Source organism: Sciurus vulgaris (assembly GCF_902686455.1).
Source record: "Sciurus vulgaris genome assembly, chromosome: 9".
NCBI lineage: Eukaryota > Metazoa > Chordata > Mammalia > Rodentia > Sciuridae > Sciurus > Sciurus vulgaris.
In genome coordinates, this window is record NC_136469.1 from 140,271,545 (window position 1) to 140,285,758 (window position 14,214).

General features: G+C 44.3%; 1 protein-coding gene across 1 annotated transcript; it reads right to left on the reverse strand.

Annotated features, from left to right (window-relative positions):
- Nucleotides 1–3,347: 3,347 nt before the first annotated feature.
- Nucleotides 3,348–14,124, reverse strand: TMEM128 (transmembrane protein 128). Its single transcript, XM_079153888.1, has 5 exons — nucleotides 13,985–14,124; nucleotides 12,553–12,694; nucleotides 7,257–7,415; nucleotides 4,621–4,729; nucleotides 3,348–3,922 (listed from the first exon to the last, which is right to left on the reverse strand). The coding sequence occupies exons 1-4, from the start codon at nucleotides 14,079–14,081 to the stop codon at nucleotides 4,630–4,632; spliced, it is 498 nt and encodes a 165-aa protein (XP_079010014.1). The 5' UTR covers nucleotides 14,082–14,124; the 3' UTR covers nucleotides 3,348–3,922; nucleotides 4,621–4,629.
- Between the last annotated feature and the right edge of the window lie 90 nt (nucleotides 14,125–14,214).

Sequence of the window (14,214 nt, forward strand, 5' to 3'; positions counted from 1 at the left end):
TTCCTCTCTTTCTCCGCTTCCTGGCTGCAATGACGTGAATGGCCCTGCTCCCCCGACCCCCACCAGAGTGCTCTGCCTCACCACAGCCAAGAAACAGGAGCCAAGTGACCGTGGACTGAAACCCCCGAGAGCACGAGCCAAAACAATCCTTCCCTCATTTTCCTTTGGTATTTTGTCAAAGCAATGGAAAGGTCACTAACACAGAAAACTCGTACCAGGAGTGGGGTTGTTGATATGACTATACCTGACAATATGGTTCAGAAGCCTTTGGAACTAATACATGGGAGGAGTTGGGAAAGATTTGGAGATACAGGATGGAGAAGGCTTAGAATGTTTAAGCAGTTTAATGGATGATTCTGATGTGAACTGGAAGACCAGAACACTAATAAGAATGTAAAAACTATCCTTACCAGGTTTCAGATGGGAATGACAACTCCATGGGGAATGGAATAGAAGCTACTTGTCACATTCTAGCAAAGAACTTGTCTATATTTTGCCAATGTCCTGAGACTTTCAGTGAGGCTGAGTTTAAGGATAATGCACTAATTAGTATAATGGAAGAAATCTCAAGGCAGCACAGCATTCAAGAGGTAGAAAGGGAATTGCTAGATTTATTGTGAGAATCAAGAAGGAAAAAAAGAGCATGAAATTTGAAAACTTTGCAGTTTGGCCAAAAAAGAAGCCCATGCAAAGCTGGGGCTGCAGAAAGCATGGCTGCTGGAGAGATTAGAGTCATTAAAAAGAAGTCAAGTGCTTTACACTGGGACAGTAGGAAAGATGCCTTGGAGGAGTATCAAGAATTGGGCAGACTCCACCCACTGCAGGTTTAAGGGCATAGAAGTGTAAGCTTCTTTGAAAGATTTTGCTGTAAGGATAAAGTCCCTGGGCACCCTGCACACACAGGGCCGCCTAGGAAGTTGCTGCCCCAGGAATCATTTCACCATGTTCAAATGTCTAGGCATTCAGAGGCTCCACAGCTATAGTGCAAATGGGCCCAGTCACTGTTCCTGCTAGCAGCAGACCTTGGCATTGTCATTGGTGCTGTTTTGCAGGTATGGAGAATGCAAGAGCAATTGGGTAATGGAGGCTTCCACTGAGGTTTCAAAGGAGGTCTGGGAGGTCAGGCATTGTGTGACAAGGTCAAAATTACTCTGGGCAGACTCTGAGAAGGAAAGGTGTGAAACTGTAAAAGTGAAGTTGAAGCTACAATGGAACCCCAGGAATGCCGGGAATGTGCAACACCTGTCAAGGGCAGCTGCAGGCAGACTGGCCATGAAGCTGCAACCAGCAATGCCACAGGGGCAATGCTGCCCGAGCCCTTCAGGGCTCACATCATGCCACTACATGCCCCAGGTGTTTGAAGTGGAGCCACAGGACTTGATGCTGCCCTGCTGTGCTTTGGTCTGGCCTTTCTTGGTATTCTTTTGTTCTACCCTGTGCCATTGTATGCTAGAAGTGTGCAGCTTAGTTTTGTTCTGCCCTTTTTGTCATTTTAATAGGGGCTTACAGCTACCAGTTTGCTTTCAGTCTCAGATCTTTGGACTTGGGTTTTTGAGCAATGCTAGAACTGTTAAGACAATGGGAAGGTGAAGGTGGAGGTGGACTGGGTGAATTTTGAATTGTGAGATGGATAAGCCTCCAGGAGCCAGGGGCAAATGTTATAGTTTGAATCTGGAATGTCCCCCCAAAGTTTCGTTGTGTGGGAAGTCTGGTCCCCAGTTGGTGGTGCTACTGGAAAGCGGAGACCTTGGGAGGTGAGATCAAGTTGAAGAAGTAGCTCATGAGGGGGTGGGAAGGGAATGCCTTTGAAGGGTGTTCCCAGGCCCTTCCTTTCTCTTTTTCTGTGTCCTTGCTGCCATTGTACAGGGACAAATAGATGAGAATAGTGGGAGCACAAGGTTAAGAGAATAATTCTATAAAAAGAGCCCTCTGGGCTGACTCCCCACATGCTTTCTTTGCCAAAAAGCAATCTGCCTGCAGCCCCGCCTGACCTGATGGGACAAGAAATGTCACATTCCTCAACAAACTGAGGCAGTGGGTGGAAGGCCCAGCAGACAGTATAGATAATGAATGCAGGGGTGAAGATGAGGGCTGGTTATCAAAGAAGACGGGTTGCTCACTGTTCACCCAACACCTGCAGGGATCAGACTTCCCAACACTAGCAATTACCCCTGTGCTGCTCCTTCCTGCCCTTGGGCACACAGGAAAGAAAGAGAAGGTCAGGGATGGATTCTGGGGGCCTATAAAAAAGCAAGACATAACCTCTCCCACGGGCACCGGCTCTGGCCCCACTTCTCTCCAGGGAAGTCTCTATCTCTCTTAAATAAAACTTGTTTTCTACACTTGCCTCAGTGTTTCTCGGTGTTTGATCTCCAACATGGGGAAATGAGGACCAACCCTGATCTCCAAGACTGGTATCAACACAAGGTAAACAGCTCGGCCCCACCACACGCTCACCATGTGCTCTGCCTGCCACAGCTGAGAAACAATGGAGCCAAGTGACCATGGACTGCAACCTCTGAAACTGGGCCAAAATAAATCCTTCCTTCTCTAAGTTGAATTTTTCAGCTATTTTGTCACAGCACTGGAAAGCTAATACAGCCAGTGACCTGCAGCCCACTCAAGTTCCAAGTTCCCTCGGTGGGTCTGAGCTCTAACTCACAAGATCCGCAGCCTCAGGTCTGTACCCCTCACGTCACTGACCTGGTGACGCAGGTCTTTGCTGATCTTGCTATTTTAAATGACACCCTTTCAACATCCCTTCACATATGTGTGCATAGACCGGGTTGGATTCTGTTTACTGGCCACAACTGACTTGTCCCTCAGCAGACATCACCATTCAAGGTGATTATTCCTGTTCTTAGATTCCACTTTCTCTTCCTTTCCCTCTCCATCACCAATTAGTGAGTGAGTACCTACTGTGTGCCAGGTACTACAATAGGGGCTTTACAATATTATTTCTATCATCTACAACTCTGCAAGACAGATATTATTCCCAGCTCACAGGTGAAAAGTGAAGAATTACAACAAAGGTCTTGCAGTCAGTAAGGGACAGGGTATGCCCACCCCCCAGATACAAGTAGCAACTAGATTAGTCACTTCACAGGAAACTGAACTGATGTGTTACATGCTTATGACTTATGGTTACATCAGCAGGAAGTCAAAAGCTCCCAAACATTTAATGTAAGCACATCTGCAATGAACAGTGTAAATTATCTTCATGGGGTCATTTAAGAGCAGAGTAGCCTTCTCTGATGACCAGCCTTTGTAACTTGCATAGCTAACTTAAAGTGCTAACAGCTAGTTACAGAAGCTATTTCAAAGCATGCATTAACAAAATGCACAAAAAAGTTATAAAAATATTTTATTTAAGTGATAGAAGAAAAATTATACATACTTAAAAACGATTAAAAATCCATGCTAAAAAACGATTAAAAATGCTAAAAAATCAATAATTTATACAATGATAAAATCCAAAGTGATGGGAAAACACAAAATACTTCCATTTGTTCCTGCCACCCAATAAAACTATTATAAAAATGAGTTATATAGTAATTACTGGAGTTGGGTTAAAGGCACATGACAACATAATTCCAGTCACTTGATACAATGAACTGCTATCTCTTAAATTCGGGGGAGTTTATTTAAAATACTGGGAGCACATCCAAAGATTCAAACAGATTAACATTGCAAAACAGTTACTTTCTAATAAAACAGACTTAAAAATTCAGTCATCACTAGAGTTTGAGATTATGCAAGTGAAAGATAATTTATTCTGCTTTCAACAACAGATAGCCCAAGTTATAGCTTTTTCCAGCAGCCCACCTGCTTGGCAGGAACGAGGACACACTGCAGACCTTCCCACTATCCACCGGCAAGCTGGGCATCTAACTACTCACTTTAAATTTCCATGTCCTAAGATCTGAAAAAAAAAAAAAAAACCAGCATTTATGTCCCAGGTAAAACAACTTAAGTTCATGAACTTAACATTAAAAGCACAATGCAATCTATGGTGCTGCAACAGCACCCGCTCTCCCTGGCCACCAGCAGGGCATTGAAAGCTCACTCAAAACGAAATAGCCACTGAAGACCTCTGGGCAGCAGAAGGGGAGGGGTGGAGCTGGTGGGAAGAGAGGGTGTGCTGTGCCCCGGGAGTGACTCAGAGCTGCTCAAGGTGTGGCACAGCCACAGGGATGAGGGCCTCCGTGAGGTGCCCACTGGTCCCTCGACACGGCACGTCTGGGAGACACCGTTTACCTCACCAGTGGCATGGCACTAGCAATATTTTCAGACTGGCAACAAGGAGATTGATTATTCCATTTCTTCTTTATAAAACTTTTTCATATAAAATGGCCTCACATGTGAACTAATTTATATTGGAAAGTGCAAATGCCATCTTTATGAAGTCTTAGGCAGGTGCCTTCTCTAAAAGCAATCTTTTAGAACTAAATCTTACAAAAGCAAAGAGGTCTCAGTCCCTTTCATCAATGAGGAGACGCTCTGGCACAAACATGACTGGACTAATTCTCAAGTAGCCAGTTACAGAAGTGTCCACTGAAAACTGTCTTGAGAGACATACTCACAAGTTCATTGTCAGAAACAAGAGTCCAGAGAGCTTACCTTCTGAAGTCATCCAAGGAGTGAGATGAACATTACAACTCCCATAAACTGGGTAAACAATAAAAACGGAGTGAAAAATGACCACACATTCCATAAAGCAATGTTGAAGCTGGAAGGGACCAAAAAATAAAGAGTTGACAACAGTAACGACCATCTATACGAACATACATCACTCTAGGACGGGGAGCTGAGGAGCTCGGTCTGAGAGCACTCGTCCAGCCAGCAACCTCCTACAGCCATCCCCGGCTCCAGCTCCGACTGAGGCTCACTGGAAAGGAACGTCTACGTACACTCGGGAGCCTGCACGATTCCTTGAAGAAGTGCTTGGACCTAGAATCCCAAAGGCCTCCAGTGGGAGCTGCCACAGCTTATCAGAGACTGAAGGCCCTTAAGGCTGGTGTCCGCAGTGGACCATGACAAATTGTCTGTGGCCTGCTTTTATGACCTCACACACTACCAAACTATCACAATAAAAAAGACAGAAGTACAAAAATTAATCATTCATAAGAGGCTATCGAATCTTCACTGAGAAAAAAACATTATTTCTGTCACCAAAGTAAAAATGGAACATTTTCTAAGTGTAAATGATTTTCGTAACTGAATTTATAAGAGCAGATGTTAACAGGGAAAACTATACACAAATGAGTATTTCAGACAGTTATTGGTTTTAATGTGAAATACTTTCATAAATATGAATTTTAAATAACCATAATCCCACTGGTCTAAAAAGTAATTTAGCATTCCTTGGGATGCTCTTAGCCTCAGGATAAAAAGTAAAGTAACACACTGGAATGTCCACATCACCAAAGGGTTAATAACTGCCACATCACAATGCCAATTACTCTTAAACTCCAAATGAAATCAAGCCATAGAAAGAATATTTAAACTGAATATGTATAAAGGTGTATGACTTTGCCAAAATCAGAATTCAATTAATATAAAGAAAAAAGAAAACTAAAAAGGTCTACACCATACATGAAGAGCGGTTTTCTCCCTGACTGGAAGGATTATGGAATATATTTCTTTCTGGTTTTCTGTAATTTCTACATTTTCTAGATTTTTCTTCAATGGCCAAGTATTACTACTTTTAAACAGATTTAAAAAAAAAAAAAAAAAAAAACACTGCTTTTCATTGAGTACCTACCCATGAAGAAGGATATTCACTGTGGAGTTGAGAATAAAAATAACTAAGTGCCACAGCAGTGACCTGACTAAGAAGACCCTGTTTGGTCGTGCCATGGAAACCACATACCACCTAAAAGAAGACACCAGTGTGTATCACTATGGAAGAAATTCAAAGGGCCTGGTGCTACTGGAGAAAAAGCAGGAAAAGGACAGTTCCTCAGTTATCTGTGGGGAATCTGCTGAAGACCCCCAGGTACTCAAGTCCTTTTCATTAAATGGTTTAGAATTTACATATAACTAAACACAACCTCCCATATGCCTCAGATCATATCTCCAGGATTACTCAGAATACCTAAGGCTATGTAAGCGCTATGTACATAGTTGTTATACTATATCGTTTAGGGAATAATGCACTGTTTTCCAGTTAGACGCTGGTTGAAGCTGTGGATTGGGAATCTGTGGAACAGAGGGTAACTGTACACCACTTTGGAAAATAATTTGGCACTATTCACTGAAACTGGAGGAATATGTACCCCATGGTCCAACAATTTCATCCCTGAGTGCATACATATATACCTGACCTACGTGCAGGTGCCCCAAGAGATACAGACAAGAATGTTGCTTACAGCATCCTTCATAATGATCACAAATTGCAAACAATCTCAATACTGTCAACAGTGGAATAAATCAACTAGGATTTGATTATAAAATAGAACATTGAACAGCAATAAAAATTTAAAACTGTTATGAGCAACAATAAGAACGAACTATATATGATGCTACACACATGCAGTCAAATGTAAGAGTACATACTATATCAATTCATTTCTATACATTTAAAAAATTAGAGTGTTTAAGCCAGACACCATGGTGTATGCCTGTAATCCCAGCTACTTGAGGTTAAAGTAGGAAGGTTGTAAGTTCAAGGTCAGCCTCAGAAACTTAGTGAGACCCTGTTTTAAAATTTTTAAAAAGAGCTAGAGATAAAATTTTTAAAAAGAGTTAAAGGTGTGCGGCTCAGCAGCAGAGCGCTTGCCTAGCATGTGCAAAGCCTTCACAAAGGTGTGCAAAAGCAAGCAGTCGCATGAGGCTGGGAGAACACTCATCTGTGGCAGGAGATGGCAGTGACTGGGAGGGACAGGAAGCTGTGGCCAGGATGTGGCTCGTTCTTTCTTCACCTGGGTGTGGCTGACACCAATGCTTGTTTTGTGATTAATTTGCTCAGCTGTATGTTTGTTTTTCTACTTTTTTGTATATATTGTACATCACAATGAACAAGATTTAAAAAGCAAAATGGAGAATGTGTACAGAACATCACCATTTGTCTTAAAAAACTAGGTACATAAAGAGGGAAAGAGATGCTAAAGGCAGACAGCCTGAAGCACAGGAATGACCAAGAAATTATTTTCTATTAAACACTGGTTCCTCTTTTCGGTTTTGAAGTACACACATCATTATCTGATCAAAAAAATTGTTTTTCACTTATATCCATCATTTCAAAGTTAACTTACCAAATTCCTGCTGCGATAAAACTCACAGTTGTAACAGGTATCAGTGTTGGATACTTGACATCATACTCTTCAATTCCACGATACCACTCCAGGTAGACTATGCAGTAAAACGCAATTGACAAGCTCACAAGCAACAAGGCCCCACCAAAGAGAAACCAGCTGGGGGAGAAAAACAAGGCAAGGGTTGCCGACATTCAGCAAGTTAGCAGGCATCGAAACAGCTTCGCTAACAGTCTAAATGTCAGTTTCCAGAAGAAAGTCAGCCAGAGAAGGGTGCAGAGGGGCCTACCATTCCACAACCTTGGCTTTCAGAACGTCTCAAGTCACTGGGAGACGGAGAGAAATGAGACTCATGACTCATGGGTTAAAGAGTGAGAGTTTACACATACGCATTTATATGTATGAGGCCAGCCTGGGCAATTTAGCAAGATTGTGTCCTCAAAATAAAAAAAAGGCTGGGGTGTAGCTTGGTTGTAGAATACCCTGGGTTCAATTACCGGTACTAGGGGAAAAAAATACAGAAAAGATAGTAGTTTTCTGATTATTAATAAAGTTTCTCGATCAAGGAATACTTGAAGTCAACTAGGAAGATAATGAATTTGAGTGTTTCTCATAAAATATATCTAAGTTTAAAAACAAAATAAAAAAGCCTTCCTACAATGCTTTGGGAAATGAGTACGTCCCCAGAGGCCTGTGTGCTAGAATCTGGGCTGCTCTCCTGAAGACGTGGCAGAGTCCCAACTGCCCTGGGATCAATGACTTTCTTGCAGGTAAGTTCTTGCCCTCAGGATGGACTAGGTTACCTCCAGAGCAGGCAGCTATAAAACCCAGCACCTCCACTGGTCCATCTCTCACACTCCATCTTCTGCACACTCACTTCCCCTTCTACTTCTCCACCATGTAGAGACAGAGTCAGGGGGTACCAGGCTACTTGGAATCAAACACCAGTCACCAGAATTGCCAGTCAAATAAACTTCTTTTCTGCATACATCACCCAGCCTCAGGTATGTTGGTATAGCCACACAAAGCAAACTAAGAGATCTATCTCCGAATACCTGCTATTCTCCCCCAAAGGAGTATCTTTTTGCTCCCTGTCAATTCCACCTAAGATCTGACTCAGCCTGTGTGAGGCAGCCTTGACAGCCCTTCCTTCAAGCCCCTGGTCATAAGAGGAGGTCAGATTTAGAGAGTGAAAACCCTTTTCATCCCCCCAGCTCAATCCAAACCCCCACTATCCTTCGCTTGTGTATGGGAAGACTGGCAATCCATGTTGACGAGAGGGAGAGCAGATGGCTACAGTGGTTAACGTACCAAGGCACTGGGTGGGCTCCCAACAATGGCAAGCAAGGCCCCAGGCTTTGTCAGGGTCTTTTGTGATGGCACAGTTCTGGGATTCAGAATAAGAGCAGGCAGTCCAGTGCAGGGGTTCTGAGCAGACTTTGAAATCTGCCGGTCTGGGACTGAATCAGATCCAGCATGACAAGCGTTGTGACTCAGGCCAAAATGACTATCCTCCGTGAGCTGCAAGAATACTGACCACACTGAACTCATAAAACAGATAGGAGAGTTAAAGAAGGTGTTGCACAGAGCTCCTTGCACACCTAGCCCTCAGTGTGATTATTATTATTCCCTTTTCTTGTCTGTGAGAAAAACATTTCCACTTCCTCTTCAGAATGCTCAAAGGCATCTCTTCGTGGAATGCACACTCTCAAAGGGAGACTCCACCAAGTGAAGAAATCTGATCCTACTGCATACATAAAGCAGAGATAACCATACGGTACATAAGCAACTATTACTTCATCCATGGTACTAAACCACCACAGGGTAGAGGTACGATCAGGAAAAAGTATCTTGAAAAGGCTGCACCTGCGCGGTGGCACAAGGGCTGGAGCTTGGGCTTGGCAGCATCTCCTCTGCCCTCTGAATCCTTCCTCCACTCATTCACAGCCACCCTAGCGGGCTACTCTCTCCAGGTATGGTTAAAATAAATAAATAAATAAATAATAAAAAAACAGATTTCTAAAACTTCCTGAACAAAATCTAATACTGCAAGCCAGTGGTCCTAAATCTGGGCTGTACATCGGTCCCCTCTGCATATTCTAAAAGAAGCTATCTTGTTCCATTTCCAAAATTCTAGGTCTGAGCAAAGTTCAGAATACCTGGGATTTTAGTTTAAGTCAGGTTTCCATCTAACCCCACACCTGATTTTGACAAACACAACTACAGTTTAAAAAAAAAAAAAAAAAAAAAAAAAAAAAAACTGATTTCCAAAGCATCGTGAGTTTGGTTTAATATTGACCCATCTCTCTCGTTAGAATGTATGGTCTTCTGACCCTATGCAAACTTGAAGAATCCTAATGCCTCAATTCTGAACTAAGGCTAACACAGGGGGAAAAGAAATTAGCTCAGGTGTCAAGGAACAAGCCGCTTTGGAAAAGCAGAACTCCCCTGTACTGCCCCAAATGGCCTCTCATTCCACGGCTACTTGACTCTCCACTCCAAGTCCCGACCAAGGCCCAATGCTACTCAAAATCCTTAGCCTCCAGGCACGCATTAATGCCTTTTTCCTTCTAAGATGACACTTCAGTTGAGAAAAGGCCTGACTTCAACTTCCCTCCATCCACACACCCTGTTACCCACGTCTGTGTTGGCTCTGCCACATGACAGTACGTGGTTCCAGGCACTTCACTGAGGGCTACAGTTGCACTCAAACGTCTTATGGGTGTGGTCATTTCTCACCCTGCCATTTCTTTATAGAACTAAGAACACCTAATTTAAGGTTGCAAACAGAGAAGTTCTCCCATGTCTCCTCAATCCTCGAAAGCTCTACCTCCTGAGGTTGGGCCCACTAGGCCCTCCTAGGCACTCCCATGTATCCTGTGCACACGAGGCCTTTTCATTTGTCTGCTGCCACCTAGAATGGTTTGCTGGAGGACTGGAAGTGCAAGTTCATCACCAGCACCCACAGCCAAATTCTCTTCTAAAGTATTTTATGATTGAAGGAGCAGCTGCTACTAGTGGCATTTGAAGTACCCACCCTCTTTTCCCATCCTAAGTTGTAAACCAACTGAGATGAAGGACTCAAGTTGCTGAAGATCAAAATGTCATCTTTGTTACTGATGGAGCTGCAGGAAGCACAAGACTTTGGTAAGCAGTGACAAAGCCTTGCCTGATACTGAAACCCACAGACAGACTGACTAGGCCACAACGGAAACCTCAGGACCTCCTGCAGGGCTGCCTCCATAAAACCAGAGCACAGAAAGAAGACCAGAACCTGTGCTTCTGGAGCAGCCAACTCCCAAGAGGAGGAAGTGGCTGCACTACATCCATTCAGTTCTGTATTTCAAACCCAAGTGGGCAAGTCACGCCACCTCCCAGGAAGGAATGAGTGGAATGAAAGAGCAGGAAGACAGGAGTGTTTAAGGAAGACCCTTCTCATGGAAATATGGAGAGGAGCAAGCTCTCTCCTGCCAATCGTTGAGTGCCCTGGGTCCACGTCCCCCTCTCCACTTGCTCCCTCTCTCCCTTCCTCCTCCTCCAGCAGTCACTGGTCCTCCTGAGGCCTCTTGAGGGAATGTGTCCTACCATGACTGCACAAGACCACAGTCCTGTCTGCTTCTCTCCAGCCTCACTGGTACTCCCAGATAATGATCTTCACCTTCTAAGCCAGCCAGCCCTCCAATGCCAGCTGACACTCGCAGCGTCACACCCCTTCCTGCCATCCGGGCCCTCCACATCATTCCCGTGTTCAGGGGGGCCCTGGGGTGTGACTGCACGACCTTCCACTCCACTTCAATTCCTCAGATCACACTAAGGGGTCTCAGTTTCTGAGAATGAGGGGCTATTTGACATCTGACCTGGCCACAAAGCTCCTGGCTCCTCCCCCAGGCAACCTCTGCCATAGCTCTAACTCCGTCACACCCTCGACGTCCCTGCCAGCTGCTACCTACTCCCTGGAACGCACCCAAGACCTGGCTCTCATGCCCTTCTTCCAGTTCTCCTGCACTCTGTACTCAAGACCTTCAACCATTCTTCCTGACTCCTTTCTTCTCCAAATGGGTTTAAGGCCTTAAACTCGCTACCTTCCTCCTCCTTTAAAACGCACACTGAAACACTTCCCAGTTTCCGCCCACTAGCTGTGCGTGCCCAGAGCAACGACCCTCTTATTTGTTTTGTTTTGTTTTCCCTAGATTTTCCCTGAGGTAAAACTGACAAATTTAAAATTTGGGAGGGGGAATTGGAGTGTACTGGGAATTGAACTCATGGGCACTCTACCACTGAGCTATATCCTCAGCCCTTTTCTCTTATTTTACTGAGACAGAGTCTCACTAAGTTGCAAGGCTGGCCTTGAACCTGCAATCCTCCTGTCTCAACCTCCTGAGTAGCTGGGATTAAAAGTGCACCCCTCCCCAGCACCGCAAAAAAAAAAAAAAAAAAAGTGCACCCCTGACCCAACTGACAAATTTAAATTACATATATTCAAAGTATACAACATGAATTGATGTGTGTATGTTTGTGAAATGATTACTACAATCAAGTTAGCTGACACATCCATCACCTCACATAGTCTCCAGGGTGTATGTGCATGTGCTAAAGATACTCAAGAGCTACCCTCTAGCAAATTTTGATCATAAAACATATTATTATTAACCACAGTCATTATGCTATGCTAAATTCCCTGAACTTATCTGTTCATCTTATCATAGAAAATTTGTACCCTTTGACCAATATCTTTAATTCTTCTTTGTATCAGCACCTCCAACATAGAGACTAGGTGCTTATTGAACGTTTGAAGAATTCAACTGCCAAAATATAACATGAAAATTTAGAGAAGATTGCTGTTATGGTTTAGATATGTGTCTCCCAAAAGCTCATGTGTGACACAATGCAAGAATTTTCAAAGGTGAAATGATTAAAGATTATGAGAGCTACAACTTATTTGGTGGATTAACCCACTGATGTGGATTAACTGGGTTGTAACTGCAGGCAGGTAAAGCGTGGCTGGAGGAGGTATGTCACTGAGGTTTATATTTTGTCTATGATGAGCTGAACTCACTCTAGGCTTCCTTGCTACTCTGAGCTGACAGTTTTCCTCTGCCACAACCTTCTGCCATGATGTTGTGCTTCGTCTCAGTCTCAGAGCTATGGCGCCAGCCAACCATGGACTGAACCTTTGAAACCATGAGCCAAAATAAATGTTTCCTTCTTTAAGTTTTCTCCTCAGGTCTTCTGGTCACAGTGATACAAAGATAACTAAATCAGATGTTTAACTTGTGAAGTAATGAAGTTTTCTTACCCACTAGTGTGAAAGTTTTCTTTGAGGGTTTTAAAGAAATCAACATAATAGGTCACAATAATGGATGCCAAAATCCAGAACCCAGAATGGATATTAAGTCTTGGAAGAGGTTTCTCCCTTTTCTCGACAGCTGTAGAAATTCCTGGAAATAAGGGAGATTTCAACTTGTTACTATGGTTTTTATGAGGAAAAAGGTGACTATCACTAACCAAATAGTCATTTCCTAGCGGCTTCTAATAATCACAATCACTCCAATTACAGCACTGAATCCTTCTGTAAAATCAAGAAATGTGGTGTTTACAAAGAGTTAACAGACTACTATGGGTTCAAAATAGCCAGTTATTTTCTATAAATGAATTTTGAAATCGAACTAACATTCTCCTCATCTTTCAGATACAAAGCCACCCAGAAGCATAGGCATTTTAACATTGTGTTTCCCACCTTCTCAAGGAAAGCATCAGTCCCATTAATTAAGAAAAATGCCAAATGCAAATGTCAGAGTACAAAATGGACTTCCGATTTTTCAAGAAAACTGTTTATAACAAAGTATTGTACTTTAAACAACCACCACTTTTTGAGGCAACTCAACCATGAAAAGGTTACATCAGAGCTCCAGTCCCAGCACATCACTGTCCCACTGTCCCAAGAGGTGAGAGACAAGTGACTTCTCCCATCTGGGAACCAAAGTGAAAGGTGATTCTGACATGAACACTCTCTTAAGTTCATGTGAGAACCGCTGGTCCATATGTGAGATTCTGGGCAATCCCTGAGGTAGGGTGGGGTAGAGGGACTGATCCTAAAACATAGACTCTGGGAGTTATCCTCAAAACTTTTAAAGCATGCCTATGCATGACGAGATTTGTGATTGTTTAAAAAAGCTACTAAGTGGACAGCTTTTCAATGCACGACATAAGAGGATCCAAAAAGAACTCTGTTTCTCCCATCCTCATCCCCAGTCTGGCCAGAAGACCACCACTACCGACTCCTGCTGAATTCTTCCACGTCCTACGGGTGACCAGGCATCACCGGTTATCCGTTTCGTATCCAACTGGTGGTATACCACACACAGTTCTGCGCTTCCCCGGGAATATCATCCGCACGGTGCAGAAAAGGCTGCCTGGCGTACCAGGTACCCAAGCGCACTAACACAGGCAACCCAGGCCATCCCCTTCGCAGCCTGCGACAACAGAGAAGTGTGCACTGTGCGCACGCGTCCCTGTGTACTGGATCAAAGACGTTTCTCCGGTAAATTCTTAAGACTAAGAACCTGTGGGTAGTTTCAATTTTAACGGATATTTCCGAAAAGGGTTCCAGGGCATCCTGCGGCGCAGGTGGAGCACGGGAGGGCCACCGGACGTCTACGGAGCTTCCACGACACTGAACCCGCCGGCACAGGCGCTCGCTGTGCGGCGAAGTGGGGCGCGGAGCTCACCCCGCGCCGCGTCGCCCTCGCGGTCCAGCCGGGCCTCGGCGTCCCTCGGCAGCAGGTACCGCCGCCGCAGCTGCTCGCGGGCCTGCGCAACGTCCATCTTGGCGCCCGAACGCGGCGGAAGTGACGTCAGAGCACTTCCGGCGTCTGCCCCACCAGCGAGGCCGCCCGACGTCGGGCGTGGACACTGTGGTGTTGCAGTTTTCGCTGGCGAGAGGCCAAGGTGGAGTTGA

Coding starts and splice junctions, on each gene's coding strand:
- TMEM128 (XM_079153888.1), bottom strand. CDS start 14,081: ATGGACGTTGCGCAGGCCCGCGAGCAGCTGCGGCGGCGGTACCTGCTG. Junction 7,416..12,552: donor GAAAACTTTCACACTAGTGG/GTAAGAAAACTT, acceptor TTTCTCCCCCAG/CTGGTTTCTCTTTGGTGGGG. Junction 4,730..7,256: donor TTTATCGCAGCAGGAATTTG/GTAAGTTAACTT, acceptor GGTCCCTTCCAG/CTTCAACATTGCTTTATGGA.